This window comes from Lygodium microphyllum, chromosome 11 (genome assembly GCF_053477565.2).
Source record: "Lygodium microphyllum isolate KBCC chromosome 11, Lygodium_microphyllum_v1.1.10, whole genome shotgun sequence".
NCBI classification, from domain to species: domain Eukaryota; kingdom Viridiplantae; phylum Streptophyta; class Polypodiopsida; order Schizaeales; family Lygodiaceae; genus Lygodium; species Lygodium microphyllum.
The window spans coordinates 111,058,489-111,084,115 of NC_141145.1; the positions used below are offsets into that span (position 1 = coordinate 111,058,489).

At 41.3% G+C, this 25,627-nt stretch overlaps 1 protein-coding gene across 1 annotated transcript; it reads left to right on the forward strand.

Annotated features, from left to right (window-relative positions):
* The first annotated feature begins 947 nt into the window (after positions 1–947).
* On the forward strand, positions 948–3,521 carry LOC148029236 (protein DMR6-LIKE OXYGENASE 2-like). The gene is made up of 4 exons (XM_087688009.1): positions 948–1,322; positions 1,801–2,024; positions 2,754–3,081; positions 3,186–3,521. The coding sequence occupies exons 1-4, from the start codon at positions 999–1,001 to the stop codon at positions 3,447–3,449; spliced, it is 1,140 nt and encodes a 379-aa protein (XP_087544135.1). The 5' UTR covers positions 948–998; the 3' UTR covers positions 3,450–3,521.
* The last annotated feature ends 22,106 nt before the right edge of the window (positions 3,522–25,627 follow it).

A 25,627-nucleotide genomic window follows, 5' to 3' on the forward strand; every position in this document is an offset into this window, starting at 1 on the left:
AGGGGCTCGTACTTGTAGATTCAATTGCTCTGTGTGTGTGTGTGTGTGTGGAGAGAGAGAGAGAGAGAGAGAGAGAGAGAGAGAGAGAGAGAGTAGGCTCAGTTCTTCACTTGGTTGTGTTGTCTCTAGTGTCTATCTTTCTCTCATCTTCCTCCCTAGTATTTTGTGTTAGTGGTAAGGGAGTTTAATAGTGACTAACTTGACTTTTGTGATTGAAAATAACTAGGCACAACACTAATTCTTTGAGTCTCAATTGATCTCTATGTTTTTTCTCTATTTCTAAAATAGTTTCCTTGTTCTATAATAGATTTTGTGCTTGCACTGGTCTAATGCTAGCCTCAAAGAGGCATTCTCTATCTCTAACACATCTATTTCTAAATTATATACATTCCTAATAACATCAAATAGTTATGTATATCTTAATAGGCCATTATAACTATCCCTAACAAAACTAACTAAGGATGTTATATCCATTAATAAAGGTGTAAGTTTATACAAATGATCTTTTGAATATAGTTTTCTCTCACTCTAAAAATCCATAATATTCTTATTTCCTTATGATCTACACGTTCCTCTTTTGGATATAGATGACTCAAGACAATATTTATTTTTCTTATTTAATAGCTCATTCTCTCAATACTTTTATTTAGGGGGGGTCACATACTTTTATATGATATATAAATTTAAGAAAACTTTTTTCTTTCAGCTGTGCGCGCGCAGGTGAGATGGTAAGGGAGTTGCCTATCAGGTGGGTGCTCCAGGTTCAACCCCTGGCAGCAACAAAGATGTGCCTTTTTGGTCCAAAGAGAGGGCTTTGCACTCTCACCTGATGTGACCGGATGCCACGTCACCAAGCAGGCCGAGATTTAACGTGAGCCGAGAGAGAGGGGGAACGCGCCTATAATATGGCTCACATTCGTGGAAGAGGGAAAACACCAAGCGTCTGTCTCTCGTCTCCCTCCCAAAAGTGTTTTGTGTCTCGTCTCCAACCCAGACCAATGGCGAGCGGCCCGACTCTTGTGATCGGCAGCAGCCAGGAGCAATCGAAAACCGTGGGGGAGATGGTGAGGGAGGGCATCGCGAGCGTGCCGTCGCACTACGTGAGGCCCGTCCGGGAGAGGCCCCTCCTCGACGACCTTGACTGTGTGAGTAACAACGATACCATAAATAAAGGCGTGCAGCAGGCGCTGGACGAGACACTGGCCATCCCCGCCATTGACTTCCGAGGCATCCACCCGGATGCCGTCATGGACGACTCTGAGACCTGGCAGGACCTCGTCCGCCAGGTCGGGCAGGCCTGCCTCGATTGGGGCTTCTTCAAGGTTAATACATTCATTTATGCTTACTCATTCTCCTGCGTAGAACGTAATGGCATAACTTCCATCGTGCGTACCACTTATTCAACGATATCATAGTGTGTCCCGCATCTTTGCACCGTTATTTATAAACGTGACCGTATGCCGTCACAATCTTTGCATTATGCAATCTAACCCTTCCTGCCGCTGCACCTATATGTCACCTATCAGTACCAGCATCGCCGCATGCAGCCATCATAATTTCAACCACCTCGCATTATCTAATGCTGCTGTTGCATGTGTGCGCGGATGTCATCTACATACATACATATATCCCCTAACCATCCCTGTCGTCTGCTGACGATTGTCAATACGTATGTAATCGACCCATCACTATAAAATATAAGCCCTTCTGATTTGGCTTGGCTCGATCCATTTGGCCTGGTAAAGGACATCAATTCATATCTCACTATTCTGTCACGTCTCCTGCGTAACATTGCCGCAGGTGGTGAACCCGGGAATAGATCTCACCTCCGTTTTGAAGGCTGTTAACAGATTCAATGACTTGCCCTCATCCGAAAAGCTAAAAATACCGTTCGGTAGTGCCGACAGTGCCGTCACCATCGCAACCGGGACTGGAGCCACCCGTGATTGGAAAGATGCCTTGGTAATCCGTCGTCGCCCAGGAGTGTGCAATGAGTTTCAAGAGGGTGCGCCTGAGATTCTAAGGTAATCAAACTACAAGCACTTGATATTATTGTTACATAATCACCCCGATCCCTAATTTTTCGTTGTTTGAAAGGATACCCTGCACAAGTAATTTCTCGGGTTAAAGTACAAATAGGTGACAAGTTGCAACAACAAAGTACAAAATATTTTGGTAGTACGCCTGCAAGGCACCATAGTTTTACGGCCAAACGTGAGATGAGGATACCTATAAAGTGTGGTTCCACCATTCTCCCAACATGTAACTACCCATCATGTGACACACCAATGCATAACTCTGAAAGGAAAGGAATCCCAAATCTCAAAATTTAATCTAGTTTGCATCTACTCAACCTTTTGCTACACCTCTAGAATAGCCATTTGTTTGGAAGAGCCCATCTTGAAAAGTGCAACATTTTAATTAAAGCTACGGTCAACTTAACTTTTTGGAACACCTCAAGGGTAACCACTCTTTTCAAGAGGCAATATTGAAATCTAAGGTGCATCCTAAGGCTTTTTGAAACATTTACAACTTTGTTATTCCTCTAGGTGAAAAATATTCTCACTGCATTTAGATTTGGAAATTTGCAATTGCAAAACATAGTCAAATGTCTCTACTTTAATAAGACGATGGAAATGTTAAGAGGGTAATTTGCAAATCTAGCTAAAAGAATTCAAGAACAATGTTGATTGCTTTCAAGAATGATCAAAAGTGTGCCACATACTTCTCATTGACACTTGGTGGTTTTGAAGAGAAGAGATGTTAGATTACCAAATCAACCTTGATAAGCTCGCACTCGTCATCAGACAAGCAATCTTTCAAAGCTTGGGATTTAGCCAAGAGTACATTGAATCATGTGTCCCTGGATTGGTGGAGCGTTTGGTCTTGGTTGTCAATTTTTATCCACCTTGCCCTGAACCTAGCTTAGTCTTTGGACAGAGTGCACATTCTGATCTTAATGGCATTACCTTGCTCTTGCAAGATGATGTACCAGGGCTCCAAGTAAGAAAAGATGACAAGTGGATTCTTGTACAACCAACACCTAACTCTATCATTGTCAATGTCGGAGACCAAATTGAGGTATGCCTTAAGCTATTGCAAATTATCAAATGCATGTCACTCAGTAACTCTTGCATAATACAATCAACAACTTTTCTTAATCTTAGAATTATTGCTTACTACAGATCTTAACTAATGGAAAGTATAAGAGCGTGGAACATCGAGTGGTGGTGCAAAAGGACAAAGCAAGAATCTCCTTAGCAGCTCTCTTTGGACCATATGAAGATGCCAAGATAGGACCTCTCAAAGTTCTAGTTGATGAAAATAATCCTCCTATATATAAAGAGTTAGAATATGCTGAATATATTAGAAATTACTATGTCAAGAAACTACCCCTTCATAAAACTACTTTGAACATAGTTGGAGGCTCTTACAAAGCTCCTGCCTAGGGAATGAATTACAAAGACCATGTTAACTAGAATCTTATTGTCATAATATTTTTTGTGAGATTTAAGTTTAAATCACATGTATAGCCATTATAATGGCATTAATCTATGGATATTCTCAATTTCATTTTACAACTTCTCTCAAGTGGTTAGGTTTTAAAGAAACTTGTGCATTCTTTTAATGTGAGTATTGATTACAAGTACATGGAATATAAACTCGAAATTAACCCATTGTTTGAGATGCTTAAGTAAAGACTTCTAAAAGGAAATTAGATAATCTTCTAAAGTGATTAAGCGAGCATCGGAGGCCTAATTGACGAGTTATATTTGAGCATAAAGAGTATTGGAAATTAAATTGAGATAGTTATATTTGTGCAAATAGAATTCCAATCATAAATGTCTACATCTAGTAGAATTGTTAAAGAATTGTGCACATAGATGTGGTGATACCTTATCATGAAACTTGTGAAAAAAAAAACCGTAGAATGTGATTAAGTTCACAAATTAACTAAATGTTTCGATGAGTCTTGCAATTTAGAAACTAGAAATTTATCTTCACATTTTCATTGCAATATAATTGTGAATCAAATGAATTATGAACAACACTTTCTAGTTGAATAATATGTTGCCTATAAAATTCTAAAAAATAAATAAAGATTGAAAATGAGTGGGACAAGTCATATTTCTCTTTAGTTTAAGCAACATTGGTTGGAGAGTTTACTAAATGCAATCAAAATATATGAGTATCTAAATTCTAGAAATACAAGGATTTCTTAAGAACATTGTGGATTTTACTTATGTGTTATCTCAAAAGCTTTTCTTTTTCAAAAAGAATAAGAGAAATACACCTTTAGAAAGGGATAATGCCATGCTCATAGGTTTAAAATATGGTAGCTTTTTAATGAGAGAACTAGTATTTTGGGTCTAAAATCTAGAGTTAGGGAAAATTATTCTTTCGTATCATGTAATAGCTATGAGAGGTTGTGAAGCAACAAATACTTTAGCTAGGTCAATTTAGAAGATTTTTGGTGTACCTAGAGTGATACTATTGATGACCATGCATCAAATCAAAGTTTGAATAAATGAGTTGTATATCTTATGGAGATCATTAAAGGTCATCATAATTGCTTGCATTTTAATATCCAACCTTTCAACAAGTTGTTTTTTCACCTGCAAGAGTGGCTAAGTCCTTGGAGGGACTGTTTAATTATTTATCATATTAACACGTTCAATGGTGAGATATGCATAAACACTTTCTTCAGGTCATGTGGGGAGATAGGGGTAAATTGAGATTGTAATACAACTCCTACAAGTGCAATTGCCCACAAGTGTGGTAGGTTTGGGAATTTTATGAATGCTTTGTTGCTGTTGCATGAGTTGTATTTAATCCAAATTGTTTTACGGGGATTGGAGACATAAATTATTTGATTGAGAGCGTAGCAAAGGGCACACCGATGGGGGAAAACATGAAACAAAATGAATAATGGAGATATTTTATGGACAGAATATGATTACAAGTATCATAGAGAGAGGGCCTTTCTTTGTTACCAAGATGAGGCACAAAAGTGTCATACAAAATTGAGAACAGTGGCCACACGCACCCAAGGACATGAGATTCTAGACTCACCATACATTGCCTTTATCTATCGAAGAACTTACCAAACATTTTACCTTGTCATTGTAGAAAGAAAAATTTCCACGTAAACCTCAAGTGAACGTCCTTTGTGAAACACAAATGTGTTGACTTCTAAGTACTAAAATGTATTGAAAATGTTGGATCTTGTTTCATCTGCATATCACTATATATTCTAGGTGTACATAATCATGTTAAGGATATGCCAGAGTTAATTACAGATCTAAAATTTTAATTTTGGTGATCACTACTATTAGCATCAATTACACATAGACACAATGTATGGAATTGCTAACATAGGTTGTATACCCTTTACTATAAGATTAGATTTTTCATGGCTATGAGTCTTCTTTATATATTTGATGCATGTATAAGTGGAAGAGATTTACTTCTATGTGCATTTTCATTTCATTCCTTTTCCTTTATAATTTCATTTGTTCTAAAGAACTCCTTTTGTGATTGCACTCGGAAATCAACATCTTTTAGTTTAAGTACCTAAAACTTAGAAGATCTCAACTCTTAGTATATCGAGAGGACTAAAAATTTCATCATTTACGATCTTAGTAATATAAGAGAGAATGTGAATGATCGATCAATAGATATTTTTCAATCTTATGTCAAAATGTATTTTTTAAGCATGCATAACTTTATAAAGAGGAGTTGCAAATATTACATCATCTTAAATTTTGCCTAGCCTGAGCAATAATATTCACTATCAAATGAATCATCTAGAAATATATGATTGTGAAAGTTGTACTATTATATTGAAAATTGATGAAATTGAAAATATCATTGCTCAAATTTACCTAATTTTGAATAATGAGGAATTTTTTAATAAAGACTTTTTAGAGAATCTTAGGGAATCTTCTTGGGATAAATATGCAACTTACCCAAACAGTTGCTAGTTTGTTTTTGAGATGGGTACTTATTGGTAGTTATTAGATCATGATTGTGCTTATATGTTTGCCTATGGCTATGCATACACAAATGTACACACATAGGCTATGCAAATGCACACATACACATAAACAACACATTACATATACACAAGCATACATGCATAGGTTTCACATACACAAATATATGTGTGAGTGTATACATATTCATATGTATGTTTATGCATATACCTAAGCATATGTATTTTTTATGCATACACATATAGAAATACTTATTCATATGTGTATTTATGTGCATAGCCTATGCATGTGCATGCCCTATGTGTACACATTTGTATAGCCTACACATATACGTGTGTGTAGCCTATTCGTATGTCTCTGTAGGCTATCCATATGTGTGTACATATGCATAGCATGTATGCATTTCTATGTGTATGTATAGTCTATAGGTATACCTCTACATAGGCTATGCATGTGCTTATGGGTATTCTATGTGTTTCTATAGCTAATGTGTGTGTGTAACCCATGCATATACATATATAGATATGTGTGCACATAGGCTACACATACATATGTATGTGCATGTATGCATAGCCTATATGTATGTGCATACTGTGTACACCCTATACATATGTGTGTTTGTAACATATATGTGTGCTTTGTTTGTAGCATATACATGTGTGTAATTGATATATAGGTGTAACTTACATATATGCATATGTGTAGCATATAAATATGCACACATATGTGCAACATAGGCTGCGCACATGCCTATACATATATGTTTGTGTGGCCTATGAATATATGTAAGTATATGTATATACATACACGTATGTGTACATAAACATATTTCTTTGCACATTGCCATGAGTTGGTGGAGACAAGAAATTTAGACCCCCATAGTCATGCACCTACACAAGGAGAAGTACATGTACAAAAACCTGAAGCCCATCACACTATAAACTCATATTTCTTTACAAGGGACCTAAATCCTACATTATAAGGATTTTTTTCCATTATGGTTTGTTACAAGGATGTTACAACCGATATATCCCAAAAAGGAAGACAAAGGAAGCCCAAGTCAAAAATGGAAGATGGCACGAGGCGAGAAAGGTGGGAAAGAAGGCAAGCACATAAAAAATGTAGAAAGTTTATAACAATGAGCGCACCAAATATTCTAGCAAGATGCACCAAATATTCTAACAAGGTGTACCGAAAATTCTAGCAAAGATAGGGCATGGCACAATGTGATTCATTTTGTAAAAGAGTGCTAGGCTTCCTCCTGCACAAATTGTAAACGTAGAAGGGAACATGCAAAATAAATGTGAGAAGAAGAAAGACATGAGAAAAGAAGACTGTGGCTAAAACATCTGGCCATGTAAAAAAGGGATGGGTGCCCAAAGGGATGAGGGCATGTATAAAAGTAAAAAAGTGAATAGAGAAGCTCATTCTTGGTATGTGGCTAAAGTGGCACTTTTCTTCTCTTCTCCTTGCTTGTGCTTGTGCTTGTGTTTGAGAGAGGGAGTATGAGAGTGTGAGGGAGTGAGTGTGAGGGAGTAAGTGTGAGGGTGAGGGACTATGGTGGAGAAGCTCTCCATCTTGTCCTCTCTTATTCTATTCTCTTCTCTTCTCTTGTACATGCGGCTCTCGAGGACAGAGCTTGGAGGTAGAGGATTGAGATTTCTTGACCTTGCATTCTAGGTCATGGAGTTATCGGAGTGCTTGAGGGAGGAGGCTACTCAATTGGGCATCAAGGTAAGCTCACAACACTCGTAGGGTTGAGAGTGCGTATGGCTATGTGAGTGGTAGCCATAGCATTCGGCTTGAAATGCTTAAAGAAATGAGTAGTTCATGGGTCTTGGTGGTCAAGCATGAGCTCCTACATTTTGGTTCCATTGCCAGGACCAACATATTCAAGCTTGAGTGTTTGTGTGCTTCAAAATAAGCGATGAAGTAGGAATTCAACTCCGAAACATTGTTTGGTTTTAGGTAGGAAGCAAGGGAGTTGGAGGCCATTCGATCTCTTTTGTGGGTTAGTCTAGGTGTAAGACACTTTCTATGCATTGGTAGAATAGGAGTTATGTATTTTGTGTCAGATTTGAGGCATTAAGTTTGGAGAAACAAGAAAAAGAGGAAAAATTTAACTCTCTGGATAACCAGGGAACATGGAAACAAGGGAAGAAAGAAAGCAGATTTTTACATTTCCAAGGAGAAAAATAGAGATAAGGGGAGAAGGGGAAACCACAAAAGGGGGCACGAGAGAGATAGAGAGCTCATTTGCATTCAGAGAGTCAGTTTGAGAGAGAGAGCTTGTGAGAGAGAGGGAGAGAGTTGTAGGTTGTAGGTTGTTCATCTAGTATCTACATCTCACACTGTTTCTGACACTTGAAGTGCACTTGAAAGGTGGAAGGTAACCCCGCTAAACTTCTTCGACCCTACCTTGAAGGTTAAAGCTTCAAAAAAGATGCTTGAAGAAATGGACGAACAAGTCAAAACCATCAAGCAAGACATACAAGCTGCCAAGGATCGGCAGAAAGCCTATGCTGACCTAGGGAGAAAAGAGCAAATCTTCCAAGAAGGGGACAAGGTTTTTATCCGTGTACGCCCAAAGAGGAGTTCCTTATCCTTGGGAAAAATTCAAGAAGCTAAGCCCAAGATACTGTGGACCTTACAAAATCATAAAGACTCTTGGACCAAATGCTTATAAGCTGCAACTTCTTGAAACCCTAAAAGTTCATGATGTATTCCATGTCAGTCTCTTGAAGCCCTATGTACCTAATCCTGATCATATTCTTGATGATCAGTAAGTTGTAATGCCAAGCCAAGGTTTACTTGAACTTCAACCTGATAGAATCTTGGATGTAAAACAAAGAATCCTTAGGAATAGGATCCTTAGAGAATATCTCATCCAGTGGAAGGATTATCTTGAAGAGCATGCCACTTGGGTCGATGAGATAATCCTTATGAAAGAATACCCCCAGTTTCTCTCGAGATGAGGACATCGCGATTTCTCTAAGGAGGGAAGAATGTAATGTCCCCATTACAAAAAAAGTGCACAATCTCTACAGAATTTACAAGAAGTAGGATTAGTTTTCTAGTATCATGTTTAGATGACTTAATTTTTACTTTAGATGGATTCAAATATATATTGTGACTTATTTTGAAGGGAATAAGTCGTCCAAGACAAAAGATGGATAAAAATAACGCGATTTATAAAAATCATCATTTTCGCCTAATTTTGATGGATTTTTGTAATTCTGCCTACGTTAACTTGTCAACCAGATGCATTCCAATTGTTTTAAGTAGCCGAATGTCTATATTTGGAGTTCATTATGAAAACACAAACCGTCTAGGTTCTTTGCAACAATATGCCCTAAGTATGTCTTCAATTACCTGATTTATACGCTCTATCTGTCCATCAGTTTGAGGGTGATAAGCTGTACTAAAACAAAGCTGTGTACCGAGAGCTTCAAATAATCCCTTCCAAAAATGTGAAGTGAATAGAGAATCACGATCGCAGATAATTCTATTTGGTAGTCCATGAAGTCTAAAGATTTCTTTGACAAATAACCTGGCAATATCTAAGGCTTTATAGCTGGTTTTGACCAGAATAAGGTGGGTAACCTTAGTCAACATGTCCACAATTACCATGATCAAGTTGTATCCACTTGAACTGAGGGTAATCCAACTACAAAATCCATACTAATGAATTACCATTTCATCTGAGGAATATCAAGTGGTTGTAGCTTTCCTGGCAGCTTAACTCGTTCGGCTTTTATTCGTTGACAACTCAAGCATTCGATTACGTATTTAAGTACGTCAGTTTTGAGCTTTTCCCAATGATAGTTTTTTCTAACTGCATTGAGAGTTTTGGCATAGCCAGGATGTCCTGAAAATGGGAAATCATGAGCTTCCCATAGTATCTTCTTCTTAAGATCTTTACTTGAAGGAATACGGTGACTGGTACAATCATGGCAAGATATCACTACTACATAGAAAATGTCTACATAAATCACGTGACCAAAAAAGAAGGATGTGTGAGCACCAGGGATCCAAGGGAGACCTATAGATCATCGCCATCTGAAAGCTCGTCCTACTGCAAAGGAGCATCGAATGGACTCTGCAAAAAAAGAAACAACTACACATCAATCCACTATACAATAATGCATTCTAATTAAACATGATAACTACGAACAAGAAAGATGAGTGACATACAGGGCCACCGCGTCCATACAATCGGTTGATCAATGCAGTAAGACCGTGCCTCTGTGCATATTGAGCCTCAAGGCCAGTCAAATCGTGATTTATAATGGAGTGCTGCAAAGAAAACAAAATACTAACTGTTAGAAACACGATTGTCAATACAAAGGATATTGCAAAAAAAAAAGCAAGAAAAACAAAAGAAAAACTTACAAAGTCCTCTAGATATGTCCTTTGGCTGCCACTCCCAAGATGATGGACCACTCTAGCCTCTAATCGTACCCTCGCCGCCTCGCGCTGCTGTCTCCAATGTCTTGGAGTATCTATAGCCTCCTCCCTGAGTCAGCACCAGTCGTTTGCATCTAGCCACTCGAGCTTTGCAGCCCCACTCTTGAGTGCCTTGCATGCGTCCAATCGTCTGTGTGACATATATGCATACATGCACTCCATCATCTAGCCTGTAGAAAATCTATTTGCTACGGCTGGTACCGGAAACTCCTCATGCAAGGATACTACTATGTAGTCCTTGCTCCCCTCTTATATGTTTTTCCAATGATCCAAGACATTGTGTCGAAAAACTTGTTGGTACAACTCTCTCATGCGAGCCATGACCCTCCTCCCCTCATCATTCATGATGATGGCTCCTGACCTATCATCTACAAGGTAGGCATACCTCTCTGGGGTATGCCTAAGATGGGTCCTCTCCCACCTGCAACCATGCTCTTAGGCATACCCTGTACATCTAGTGTACCGACCGGGGTAGTATCTATCGGAGTAGCACCCATAGGGGTGCCACCTACGGATGGCTAAGAAAAAGTCGGAGTGACTGGAGTAGACATCCCCACAGGTGTGACAAATCCTGGAGGTGACGCAACTCCAGCAAAACAAAAGGCGGAGACACTGCGTCCGTGCATCCACAACAACCACCTGGGCCATGCTCTCTGGAGCCACCACGAGAGCGAGGAGTAGCACCTATATCCCGAGTCAACCGTGGGCTCACTACATCCGGATCTTTGCAGCATCCCCTGAAGCACTCCCTTCGTTTGGCCCAAGTCTGGAGCATCAACCTCATCTGCTCGAAACTGAAGCATCAGATCGTGCCAAAGTAGATCTAATAGAGCGGACTGCTGACGATGCCCGAGACAACTCTTGGTCCGCCATGTCTTTGAATCTCGCCATGTGATCCCCTGAAGCACTCCCTTCGTTTGGCCCAAGTCTGGAGCATCAACCTCATCTGCTCAAAACTGAAGCATCAGATCGTGCCAAAGTAGATCTAATAGAGCGGACTGCTGACGATGCCCGAGACAACTCTTGGTCCGCCATGTCTTTGAATCTCGCCATGTGATCTGGAGACATGCGTGCGAAGATCTCTTGCAACTCCTCATCGCTCATCCCTCATCTCATCCTAATGATCTAAGTATCCACAAAGGTCACCTGCAGAAACAAAAAATGATGATAGAATAATCAATTTAAATTATACAAAGCATGGTAATATAAATCTTAAAAAAATGATATTACTTAAAATGCATATCTTATGTATCTTTATAAGCGATTCGTCAATGAATTGAGTAGGTGGATGCTCCAAGTATGAAGTATCCTATAGTCCCATGTCAATCTCCTGTCACAAGTCGGCATAAAATGGAAGGTCGATAGACATGTCACCATAAAAGGATGAGTCCACCTCGTTCTCAAAGAATTCTTAGACTCTTGTATTTCCATCATTGTTACCCGATGCTAGCTCCTCTACATGCTCCAAGCTTTCGGTGGCCTCCACCCCTTGCAATATCAACCCCTCTATTTCCATATTGTCCTCATCTATGCTTGAAACATCTCTTTGATCATATACTCTCGCACTTCGGGGAGCTAAAGGTATAACATACCACCATCAAGGTTGTTGGGGGTTTGGATAGAAGATTACCTATTCACAAACACATATAAGAGAGATTTAACTATTGTGACATGTACTGTGTCATAATATAATTAAAAATAAATGAGTTCATGCACCTGTTCACAATGGGCTGGCAACACAAAGGTGTCACGCAAATTCATCCATTTTTTTTCAGAATCTATTTCGAGAAATCCAGATGGACCTCATCGAACTGTTGCTCTAGCTCCTTCAAGTACCACTTTGAACCACTACACATCGAATAGTATCACGGAGAAGCTATGGTAGTCCACCGTAACAATACTTTGCAAGTTTCCAAAATACTCAATCTCAATAATAACCATGTTTGGATCTGTTGCTCGTCATCGACTCTCTTGCTCGAACCTTGTCATGATACCACAGTCTGTTGTGGAGCGCATTTTGTCAATACGCTCCACGTGAAAATGCCATCCGCGCAACCATGCTGCACTATATATTTTGTACTGTACAATGAAACACTCAATTAGTTATCGCATATAAAATATAGATTCTACACACCCTAAGCATGTCATCACCTATGGACTACATCCCCTCGAGAATTCCCACTCCTCAGTTGAGAGCTCCGCCCCTTCGCGAGGCACTGCGGTCAAAGCTCCATGTAACCATTATGTTGACATAAACCATGGCATCTCCTCCATGCCCTCGGGATATTGAATCAGTCGATGGCATGTATTACATTGAAATTCAGATCGTGGTTCCTCTCGATCTTGCCTAGCTTGCTGGTACCTAGCGAGCCATGTCTCCATAGAGGCATGGTGCAACATACAAAAGCAATTCACTTTCTTCTCCATTGCAGCATCCATTCTTTTTTCTACCCCATTTTCAAACACCGCATCTCCAGTCAGTCTATCATCGTCCTTTAGTGACCTTAGCATACTATTGTCTGGATCCGCCGTTGGTAGCCATTGTGAAATATGCACTAGTGCCTCAGACACCAACCAACCTTCAGCCATGCTACCTTCTGGCCGAGCTCGTTGTCGCACAAAGCCTTTCAGGGTTTTCATGAATTGCTCCAAGAACAACATCCATCGCGTATGGACAGGTCCAACAATCTCCACTTCATTTACAAGATGCACAAGAAGGTGGATTTGCATCATGAGTATGTTGATAGGCAGGTATTTCTCAAAGAGACAGACCATCTCCACTACTCCCTGCCTCGTCGATTCAATAGAGGACATCTTAATCTCCTTCTGTGAGATCCATTGCACTACGCCTTTTCGCTAGGGATCAAGGCAACTACAAGCCTTTGAAAGAATTAAGTTTCTTGTGACTCAAGAACTAGTTCTCATAGTTCCAGATCTTCAAAAACCTTTTGAAGTACGCCCTTTGGAGTCCTGATAATCTTTATGTCAAGAAAATTGTGCAGCTCTTCTAAATCCTTCATATCAAATTTAGCCTTGAGAAGACCCTTCACATTGTCAATCTCTCTATCTTAGTATCACCCACAATTATCAAATCATCTACATATATAGTAATGATCAAAATACATGCATCATTCTCACATATATAGAGTGAGTGATCAATCTGTGCTCTATGAAATCCAATGCTGACAAGGTATTCTGCAATCCTATCATGCCATACCTTGGGTACTTGGTTTAACCCATACAGGGCCCTATTGCTTTTAAAACAGAAAATGAGAGACAAGGACCGATAGGCCCTTGTGGTCTTTTTCAGCATCTGCTATTTCTTTGTCATCATGGAAAATCTTCATGTCTTTAATCTTTGGTTCTTCAGCTTTGAATGATGTGGTCTTTTGGTCTTCATGGCTGGTATTCTTCTTGTCCTTCTTCCTTTTGATCTTATGGTCTTCTTAGTCTGGTTCCTCATGGACTTTGCTTGCTGCTTCAGTCTTCATGTCTATGTCTATGTCTATGTCCCCTTGAAGCAAAGACATCTCTTCTTTAGGGTTTGTATGATGACCAAGGTAGTTGGAATGTCCTCAAAGTCTTGAGATGGAATCATTGATTGCACTTTAGTGTAGGAAGCTCCATGTCTCTCTGCAAGTAGAATAGAAACATCTTCTGTGTAGTACCAGTGAGCAACAAGAGTAGTTATGCCACTCCTAATAAGAAGCATCCAATTAAAAATCTTCATGTTTGATAGATGCAGCAGCATCAAATGAGTGAAATTAGACCACCAATGAGTTGATTTTTGAATGTTCCAGAAAAACCAAGTGCCAAGAAGCACTGAATTAGTATCAAGAGATACTATGCTTGAGCTTCAGATGAGTTGCCTGATCTTCAGGCGTGTGCTTGGATCTTCAGGCGTGTGCTCCAAATCTTCTTCTTGAAGATTTATACTGGCTGGAAACTTCAGATCTGAGTAACAAATGCTTCAGTTGATTGAGAAGAAGCAAGAGCTTGAAGTGAAAGAAGAAGCTTGAATTAAAGTAGCTATGGTGGCTTGGTCTTCAATTCTTCCAAATGTTCAAGATCTCCCCTCCTTGATGATTTGACGGGAAAATGATCACATCAGAGTGGTAAGGGCTTTCCTTAAGTGGCAGGAGAGAGAAATGAAGTAGAGGAGAAGCTTTGATGTTGTGGCTATGGCCGACAGTTTTAGGGTTTCAGACATGGGCCTGGTTTTTTGCAGATTGCAAGAGCTATGGTTGATCATTTCCAAAACCTTTTTTATGGAAATGTAGCTTACTTCAAGGGCTATCAAAACCTCATGGAGATCGACCAAATCACGGGCAGCTCGTCATGCGCAGAGTAGAAAGATGTAGGTAGGCACAATTTCAGACAGGAGGCGACGATTTCTACAATGTCGACGTTAGAGTGCATTAATGTTGGGCTTTAATGTGATGGAGAGTTACCCTGGAAGCAGAGGAAGAGCTTTGCAGAAGAAATCATCAGCAGATATGCTTTGTATTGAGAGATCCAATGACTCCAAGAAGGATATGTCTTGTAGGTCACAGATTTAGGCTATGGCAGTGATTGACAAAATTCACAATGCTGAAGCTATGCTTGCCCAAAGTCAGTTATTGATGTGTCAAGAAGAAGCTCTGGAAGTAGGGGAACACTTTTCCAGAAGGAAACTCTAGGAGGTTTAACCTGTGGAGTGAGATATAAGAGCTTCAAGCTGACAGGGTGATGCTGGCTATGGCTGCCATGGAAGCTCAAGTGAAGGTAGAGTTGAGAGATGAAGTCATGGGCTGGAACTGTGGTGACCACAGCTGAAGAGGAATTGAGAAAGAGTAGAGAAGAGCTAAGCCATGCTCAGATGCACTCTGATACCATGTGAAAGATGCAGGATCTAGAGCATGGCAAAGGTGGAAGCTATGGAAGATGGAAGATAAAGATAAAGATACTACTCATGTTGACATGACAATGTAGACAACTATTATACAAGTGAATTAGGTTTCAAGATTGAGACTTGAACTCATAAACACAATCTTGTGTAGGACTGATAATGACACAGACACTTGACAGAAAGAGACAAGTACTATTGCATTATCATTATATGAAAGTGATAGTCAGTACATCATTATATAGGATTGCTTGGTAGCATACTACATCTATTGTGCCTATGGGATCTGTCTCTCTTCCTAGAATGAACTGCATCTCCCTAGCCTAGTTGTTCCATACAAAGGGGCATACATAGGGTGTGATTGGCAGATTCTCAACACCCCTCCTCAATCACAACCTGAAAGTACAAAGTGTGTAGAGGCTTTAGTGAGAGCAACAGCTACAAAGTGTGGGCATACCATAAACATGGCAAAACACCAGAGGCTGTCACAGAAAAGGCTCAGTGTGGGTGCCATAAACATGGTGGACATCCAGAGGCTGTAACAGGGGCCTCACAAAATCTACAGAGGCTATAGTACAAGGCTACATGAGGAGTTTTTACAAGCTTATGAAAGGAACATTAAGGCAGGTACAATGCTTTTAAAACAGAAAATGAGAGACAAGGACCGATAGGCCCTTGTGGTCTTTTTCAGCATCTGCTATTTCTTTGTCATCATGGAAAATCTTCATGTCTTTAATCTTTGGTTCTTCAGCTTTGAATGATGTGGTCTTTTGGTCTTCATGGCTGGTATTCTTCTTGTCCTTCTTCCTTTTGATCTTATGGTCTTCTTAGTCTGGTTCCTCATGGACTTTGCTTGCTGCTTCAGTCTTCATGTCTATGTCTATGTCTATGTCCCCTTGAAGCAAAGACATCTCTTCTTTAGGGTTTGTATGATGACCAAGGTAGTTGGAATGTCCTCAAAGTCTTGAGATGGAATCATTGATTGCACTTTAGTGTAGGAAGCTCCATGTCTCTCTGCAAGTAGAATAGAAACATCTTCTGTGTAGTACCAGTGAGCAACAAGAGTAGTTATGCCACTCCTAATAAGAAGCATCCAATTAAAAATCTTCATGTTTGGTAGATGCATAAGCATCAAATGAGTGAAATTAGACCACCAATGAGTTGATTAAAAAACAAGTGCCAAGAAGCACTGAATTAGTATCAAGAGATACTATGCTTGAGCTTCAGATGAGTTGCCTAATCTTCAGGCTTGTGCTTGGATCTTCACGCATGTGCTCCAAATCTTCAATTTGATAGATCTTTAGCAGTTTACACTCAACTTTCGAGCTCTGCCCGATGCAGCTTCCTTTTGGTCATGGCCATGGCCATTAGTGCCTCCACCTCCTCTCGGGAATACTTGAGGTTGTCTTGTAGGCTCCTTGTGGCTTTGTCGATGGCCTCATCCCTCATTTTGGATATGACTTCTATTTCTCTCTCCAACCTTCCTTGCTCTTCTGTTTCTATCCCACAGCTGGAGTTCCAAGGCATCCTCCTATTCTTGACATCGTTCTTTTGGTACCTGGTCTCCTTCTTGTGCACCTCCCTGAAGTTCTGCATGCATAGCTTCCACCCATGCCATTCGCTGAGATCAGCATATTGCTGGATGAGTCACTTGTGGTCCCATTTCTCCACCACCAAGTCTTGGGCTTCATCCTCTAGTCTTTGCCTTAGGCGATCTTCATTTTCTTGAGGCTTCTTTTCTTGGGCATTGAGTTGCTCCTTCAAGCTTCAAATTTATTTCTAATGCTTAGAGGCTTGCCATGTCATCTCTAGTCGTAGGGCTACGACAACCTCTCTTTGAGCCTCTAGCTCCATTGTAGTGGCCTTCTTCTCTACCTTGGCCCTCTCTAGTTGGGCTAGGAGTTGAGTCACATAAGTGTCATAGTCTGCACAGCCAGTCGAGGGCATCATTGGTAGTGCTATGGTGGATGCTTCTAGCTTTTGCCACTTTGAATCGTGCTTGGACCTCGCCATCTGCCCATAGAAAACCTTTTGGATTTTGTCCCTGGAGCCATCTCTTGTATTTTTGTGACTAGGAACTATATCATGGACATGAGTTGAGTGGTGTCCATGGCAGACGATGGCTCCTGTGTGGTGGAGGTGGTGGTGGTAGTTTGAGGTGTGAGAGTCAAAGGGAGGGGGTGCAATGGGGCCTTGCCCTTTCCCGCGACAACTGGGGCTACTTGAGTGCGCTACCACTTGGTTTGCCTTTGTGCCATGGGCTCAAGGTGGCCATTCCTCTGGAACCGTAGGCCTTCTCTACAGACATTTGCATTGCCTCCGTCATGTCTTCATCTTCCTTTCTTTTTAGCTCTTCTACCTCCCTCTCACCTCTTCTCTTTCTCTCATCTTTGGCCCTCTTGGACTCTTTTTGCGCCTTCCTCAATTCGACCCATTCCTCCCTTGTCATTGTTTCTTTTGTCTCCTTCTTTAGCTTTGATGGGGTTCCCTCCATCTCTGCCTTCGACTCTCCTTGGCCGAACTATGTCTCTTGCTCTTCCTTATCACTTAGTCCTTTCACTTAACTGCACTTGTTCATGGTGAGGCAGTCAGTCAAGGGTTTTCCCCACTCCCTCTCCACCTTTTTTTACATCCTTCAAAACCTCCTAGATGATGGTTGTTAGGATCCCACTAGACCTGATGGCAGATGCTTTGGAGGATGACTTCTTTTGAACTGATCTTGCTGTGGAGGTCACGGATTCTCCTCCTGCTATCGTTCTACCAGTGGTCAAAGCTTTTGCTAAGCTCTCAATAGTTTTGCGCACGAAGGCATTCCAATCTATTTCATTTGGGGATCCTAGTGCGATGCTCTCCAACAATGGCACCACGATTCTATTCATAAGAACATTGTACCTTTGGCTAGAGAAGAGAGTATCAACCATCTTTGCCTACAGTTTGATCTCAGGATTTGGAATATTCCCTACATATACCCCATCCACTGTGCATATGGCAGCCTTGTTCATCCCTAGCATGCTGTACACGTCCCTTTTTGGGGATTGCTCAGTCGTGCTAGTTAAGCCTTGGGCCCTCTCCACCACCTTAGGGCTCAATTCCACCTCCACTTGGTGGGCTTCTTCCCCTTCCATGATTGTCATGGTGCCACAGTTCCTTTCATCATTGAAGCTCCTCAAAAATTCTGCAGACTTTTCGTAGTTGACCGCATGCTCTATGTACTTCTATAGGTTGCACTCCTCCATGAGTTGTTTTATGGGAGGTTCTTCCATGATGGCGTCTTCTCGGTTTATGGCGTGCTTAAATGTGAACTGGTTGTAACCCCTCATTTCTACCATCAATCCATACTTAGCTTGCTCCTCCTTCGTGAATGGAAGCTTGCTACCTTTATCTTGCCCTACCATTTTAGGTTCATGTCATATATCATGGTTCACCATTAGTATTCTTGAGACATTTTCTTGCTAGAGGATAAATAGGGATTGATCATGCTTTCATGGAAAGAAGAACATGATTTAAGTATGAAAAAAGAATTTTTCTTCAAGCAGTTCTATTTCTTTCTAGGACTTTATGACACTTTTCCTTATGAGAAGAATCCCTCCTAGGATTAGACATTTGAGCATAGTATGGTGCTACCTACTTGGCCAGAAGCCAATCCTAGAAATCCGGGTTGTATTCCAAGTGAGCATGACGATCGCGATTACGAGGGCTAATGCATACTTGGGTAATGTAAGTCAAGACATCGGTTAGAAAGTCACATGCATTTATGCGGCTAGCCACGTGTAGCTTTTCTTCCATAAGGATACGATCAATGTAAGGATGGGTCAAGACTCGGTCCTCTAGGTGTTTGGAGCAAGTGGTGGACAAGACCCTAAACAAGGTTTGTGTGATGTAAGTCGCGGTCATACTCAATTGTCTTGATGGTGTGTCACTGCTCAGTATCAGTCATTATTCGGCAACCTTGCTTCTCCCATTGGAGACATAGGTTGCCCCATTTTTTTAGGAACGAGGAGTTAGAGTCAACGAGGTGTGTAAGTTCCTCAATCTCAATGGTTGACACATGCCTTTGGGGCTTGCGCTAGGATGTTACTAATAGTTTGATGAATGCGTGCTCTTTTGATATTTCACCCTTATTGATCAACTCCTTTGAGAGTTTGGGGGATGTTATGGTTATAAACTCGTATTTTTCCCAAGTGCAAGATAAGGAACGAACCTTAGAGGAAAAGGGTTCATGAAGCAAATTGAGGTCAAGTCTTTCATAGCTCCTAGCAAACTTGGTAAAATTGTCATCCAAGAGCTTGATGCAAGTCACCAAGTTATCTCTCGTATTCTCAACAAGGTCCTTGATGTTGACTGATAGAATTGAACGTCGCTCATAGGAAGGCCTAAGACTACTCGTTGGTGGTTGGGGTGGAATTGAGCTAGACAATAATGGTTTGAGGGGTGGTGGACCAAGTAGTGTTGGATCTAAGAATAACTCCATAGTCCAATCCACGTGTTGAGCACTGCTTTGGGGTACTGAGGGTGGCTCTAGGTGGTATGGACAGTGCATTACTTTCCTCTTTCACAACCACTGGGGTGCCAAGTTCTCTGGACTTAGATGATTCTGGGATATCGAGCTGCTATTTTGGTCAATATATTGGTTGGGTGTTTTTGACCCCAACCATCATAGGTTCTATGGGCTTTGCATCTCAAGTTTCCTAGGTGTTTCTTGCCTTAGTAGGAGTGGGGCTTCCTGGAGAGATGGGGTGGTAGTTGATGGTCATAGTCGGGCTATGCTTATAGGATCTCTCGTCTTGGGCACCCATATCCATGTGTTGCCTTAGTAATGTCCTTGGGCTTGCAACATATCTTTGGGGATCCATCGCGGCTTGATTGGGCATCTATGTCGATAGCATTGGATTGGTCGCTTAGGTTTCAAATGATAGTTGTTGGCCCTATGGGGTCGTGTTTACTTGCTGTGCATAGGCTATTTTTGGTGACTTGGCACACATTTAAGTGTGGGCTCTATGGCCTTGGGAATGGCCTTAGATGTGGCGGTGGTTTTGTGGTCTGGGTGGGTTGTGATAACTCACGATCCCCCTCCTTAAGCTTGGTCCTAGGTGGCTCTATCAGTGGCATAGTACGCTTTGGTGGAGCCTTACTACCCTTGTTGGAAGCTATCATGATTCGAACATTGCCAATAGAAAGGTGAATCCGCTACAGATCGTAGTCCATGTTGCAATGTGCTTACTTCTTGAAAGTGTGTCCTAATAGCGTTTCTTGACCTGCATCTTTTGTATTTGGCAATACATAGAGGATGACTAGTAGGCTCTCAGATTCGATAAAGATTGTGATCTTGCACTTCCCTAGGAGTGCATATGACTTGCCCTCGAATGGGCTAAGTTTAGCATTGGTGGGTTGTAACTATGGCTGACCAATGAGGGTCCAATGAGCATAGGTCAAGACATTGAAGTTAGCTCCCTCATCAATCAAGGCATCGAATGCATACTTGCACCAGGCGGTGGCTGTGATGTGCAGGTATGCTGGTGCTACTACCTCCTCATCCTCGTCCCCTAATTTGGCAATGGTGGCTACGCAGGCATTGATAGGGGCTTCCAGCATAGGGGGCTCATGTAATGCATGTGTGGGAGGATAGTACTTCTTCATGCAACAGCCATTGAAAAAACCTATGCACTCACCTTTGAGGGTTTCAAGTTCTACGTTACTCGTGCTACTAATGGTGTGCACTCGAAAAGGTTCTAATCCTTGAAATTTCATTATCTGCTTGTGGCCCTTTGCCGAGTAGAGAAAAACAAGGTCTCCCTACTCAAACTTGCATTATTTGACATGCTTGTCACAAACCACATCTTCCATCGTGCTTTTTCACTCATGGAGTGGCAGTCCTCATACTCATCATCTGAATCAGCTCCTCTTGACTGCTCGTCATCCTCTAGACTCTCATCCTTCATCATGACTAAGACCCAAATATACAATAAGTTCAGATCTTTTAGCCGGGTAAAGTTCACTCGCTCTCCTATGTCTAAGCTAGTGTACCACATCCTACCTTTATCGCCTAAGTAGCACCCAAATGCGTGGGAGTGTTATGTAAGGTCCGTGAAACTATTGGCCTCACAAAATTGTTTGAACTACTCTACGAAGTCGTACGGGTCGCTAGTAGGCTGGTACTTGTCTAGTTGCTTAGGTACTGTAGGGATTTTTGATTAGCTCTTCACCCCTTGAGTAATTCCTAGACCTGAGAGTAGAGAGGTTGCTAGTACTGCTACATTTTGTTCGGCAACCATGTTGTCCATGAGTCCCTTCGTCACAACCTCACTCAGCGTGAGGTTTGCCTCTAGTGCTCTCTCTCTCCCCCTCTCTCTCTCTCTCTCTCTCTCTCTCTCTCTGTGCCTTTGGTCCCACATTGCTTTTACCGGCTAAGGCTAGCATGCATCAAGCTTCATGCATATCTATGTCCTGTTGCAGCTTCCTAGCTCTCTGCTCGCAGTTGTAGGTTGTTGTGCCCTGCAATGCTTTCTTAACTGCTTTCCTTTCTTCCTTTAGGCTTGCCACTACCTCCTCTACTGGCCTATCGTGGATTACTGTTGTGGTCAGCAAGTCATATTCATTGACCATGTCTTAGATCGTGACTAGGAATTCACCCAAGTCCAGCTAATCATCTCCTCAGTCTATGTTTGCTCCTAACATCATTCATGCTTCCTACTCTATGAGGTTGTGGATCAGTCCGAGCAGCTTTGGTAGCACTTTGCCCTCAATCTTGCTGTCCTTCTAGTCCCCATGCCATCTTTGTGGATCCTATTAATGGGGCTCTGAGGCACCTGACTATGTTTTGGGGTCTCCTCCTACTGGTGAGTTATTAAGTTTTCTTGTATTCCTTGTTATCGAAAACAGTCCTCAAGTTATGTATATTCAGTGATGGGTGCTCTATTGTGAATGGTGCAAAATCAAGCTTTCTGTCCTTTTCCAGTGCACTTTTGTGAAGGACATCATTGTGTGGGGTGCATATGTGACATGATTATGCAGTTCTAGCTATTCCCCCTTTGTTTCTATGACCTAATGTGGCTCTACACATGGTCTCTGGTTGCTCCTGAGAGTAGTACGGGGTCCATCTTGCTCCCTCTATGCTCTATCAAGGCTAGGTTATAGTCTAGAGGTCAATCCTTGGGCTATAAGCCTAGTCGGGCTCCTAGAGTCTACCTTTAAGTGGCATAGTTATGTTTTCCTCTAGTTCCTGGCTTTGGCAAGCCAAGGTGGGTTTCCTGAGGTGTTCAGGAATGTGTCCCAATAGGTCCTGCCTTGGGGGTGGTTCTACTCCTAGTTCTTCTGTTTTCTGCCCAACTAGTCCGATTCCTAGAATCGGATAGTTCGATCCTAGGTGGTCCAACTCTCAAAGTTGGATTGGTTTGAATGGTCTGGTCCGATACCCTGAAAGGTGATCTGCGACTGTTCGTGTGGTTTGACTGCAATTTTTGCTTCGATTTTTGTGCGTCCAATTTCTGGGAATTCGATTTTTGTGCATTAGGTCCCCTATCATACCTTCTAGATCACACCAATAGCATATAAAGAAGATCCTTATGTACATGGATCAATTGAAAACACTAGAATCAAAGCGTGTGATCTCCTTTATGATCAGTAGGTCTCTCTCTCTCTCTCTCTCTTTCTCTCTCTCTCTTTCTCTCTCTCTAATGCAAAATGAGGTCTTCCTTGCCACTCCTAGCCTCTTATTGCCCTGCCCAGGTTTGCATTCCCCTTCATCTTGCTCCTCTTACTGGTATTTAACCTAGGGTTTCTTTTTTAACCCTTCTTTTCCTTGTTCTAGCCTATTTTACAGCAGTAAGAACCCTACTGTGTGCTCAACTATTTTGCTCCTATCCTACCTAAATGTAAACAAAAATCACAAAGAAAACACCTACACTACTCCAACCTACTTTTTTAAATCCAAAAAACTAAAAACTTACTTGCTAAGGAGATCGAATGCCTCTTCAACTCCCTCGCTTCCTACCTATCTTCCTCAAGCACTGGTTCGGGGAAAACCCTACTTCAATGCTTGATTTGAAGCACGCAAGTGCTAAGTCTTGAATTCATTGGTCTCGACAATGGAACCAAAATGTAGAGGCTATCAAATGCCAAGACCGACAGATCGCTTATTGCTTCAAGCATTCCAAGCCGAGCACTAATGGCTACCACTCACATAGCCAATACGCTATCCATCCCTACAAGTGTAGTGAGCTTACCTCCATGCCCGATTGAGTTGCCTCCCCTCTTGAGCACTCCGGTAGCTCCATGATCCAAGTGCAAGCTTCAAGAAAGCTCCATCCTCAAGCTCCATGCCTAGGCTCTTTTTCCCATTGTTCTCCTATCTTCCTAGCTTCCTTACTACTGCCCATCTACTTTTACAATTTGCACGGGTGAGAGCTCGTGTAGGGCACTCTTAAAATAAATCATGGTGGGTCTTGCACTCTTTTACAAAAGTATTGGCTTGCACCTTTTTTTGTGTGCCTTTCTCCTTGATTTAGGACTTTTTAGCACTTCTTGTATTTCCATATTCTTATTGGCACACCTTTGTCTTCCATTTCACTTTGCCTTGGCCCTATCTTCCGCTTTAGATTTTCTAGATTTTCCACCCTATTCGTCTGAGGGTTTACAATGTTTTAAGCCACAAAAAGCCAATGTCTTTAGGATTGAAAGAGGAGTCATCAGGATGAAGGCAACCATTGACCACCTAGGTGTAGTAGACTATGAGTAATCGGATTAGTTCAACCTAGTACTACACCACTCTTTAGAACTAAATCAACCTTAGAGATGCAACCACCAAGGGAAACTCCTTCTTCTAGTGAAGTTTTTCAGCCTGACTCTAAGTCGAAAGTAAGCTCCTAAAGTGATTCAAAAATTATCCCAACCACCTAAGACCAAACACATCAAAGAGGACTTGCCACTCCACCTAAGGCGTAGGAAATTGAAGGAGGAAAAGAGGAGGCAGTCAAAGGGGTCAGAAACCGAAGAGCAAAGGAAGCCCTAGGATCTACCAAAGCACTTCACAAAGTTCAAAAAGAGGAATAAAGTAGTGATATTGCAAGGAGCTAAGAGGCAAGGACAAGCGAACCAATAGAAGGGCCTACTAAGGTCAAGGAAATTAACTTAGCATGGAAAGGTAAAAGACCTCAACCCATGTTCATAGCAAACGACTTGACTGAGAAAGAGGAGGCTAATCTCATCGCTCTCCTATGAGAGTATATCAATGTTTTTGCTTGGTCCTTAGATAAACTAAAAGGAGTAGATCCAAGGGTCGTGACTCATAACATCCCTATGACTCCCAATGCAACACTAGTTAAGTAGTGACGATATCCAATGAATTCGAAGAACACACATGCCGTTAAGGAGGAGGTAGATAAGCTGTTGAAGGTTGGATTCGTCTATGAAATCGAGTACATGGATTGGGTGTCACCTATAGTAATTATCCTAAAGAATAATGGAAATATTCGAGTGTGTGTGAATTATAAAAAGATCAATGTTGTGACTAAGAGAGACAACTATCCACTACCCTACATGGAGCACATGCTTGAAAGAGAAGTAGGAAAAGAAGGCTATAGTTTTTTGGATGGATTCTTAGGCTACATGCTACAACCAAGTGCAAGTGCACCTTGATGATGATAGATGTAAGACAACATTTGCAACCAAATGGGGCATATTTACCTACATAGTCATGCCATTTGGACTAACATGCACTAGCTACCTTTCAGCACCTCATGTGTGCCATCTTCAAAGACATGCTTAGGCAAGAATTGGAAGTGTTCATTGATTATCTATGTGTCCACTCTAGTTGGAGGAAACACCTCGATAAACTCCAAACAATCTCTTTGAGTGGTATAGACTATATAATCTCTCCTTGAATCCCCTTGAAGTGCCACTTTTGGATAAAACAAGGATGTATCCTAGGGCATGTAGTGTCTAAGAATGGCATTGCCATAGAATAGTCATTATTTATTTACTACCACCCACGAACTACAAGGAAGTTCAGTGCTTCTTGGGACACACAAGGTACTATGGATGATTTATTTTAAACTATGCATTAATCGCTAGACCCCTTTACAAATTACTAATTTTATTTGAGTGGACCGAGGAATGCCAATGCGTCTTTGAGGAACTAAAGAAGGCTCTTACAACTACACCAATTCCATGAGCCCCAAATTTGAACACAACATTCCATGTGCACATTGATCCATCAAAGGTGGCTATGGGAGCTGTTTTGTGCCAATCTAGTGAACATAATCTCAATTATCTTATGAGCTTT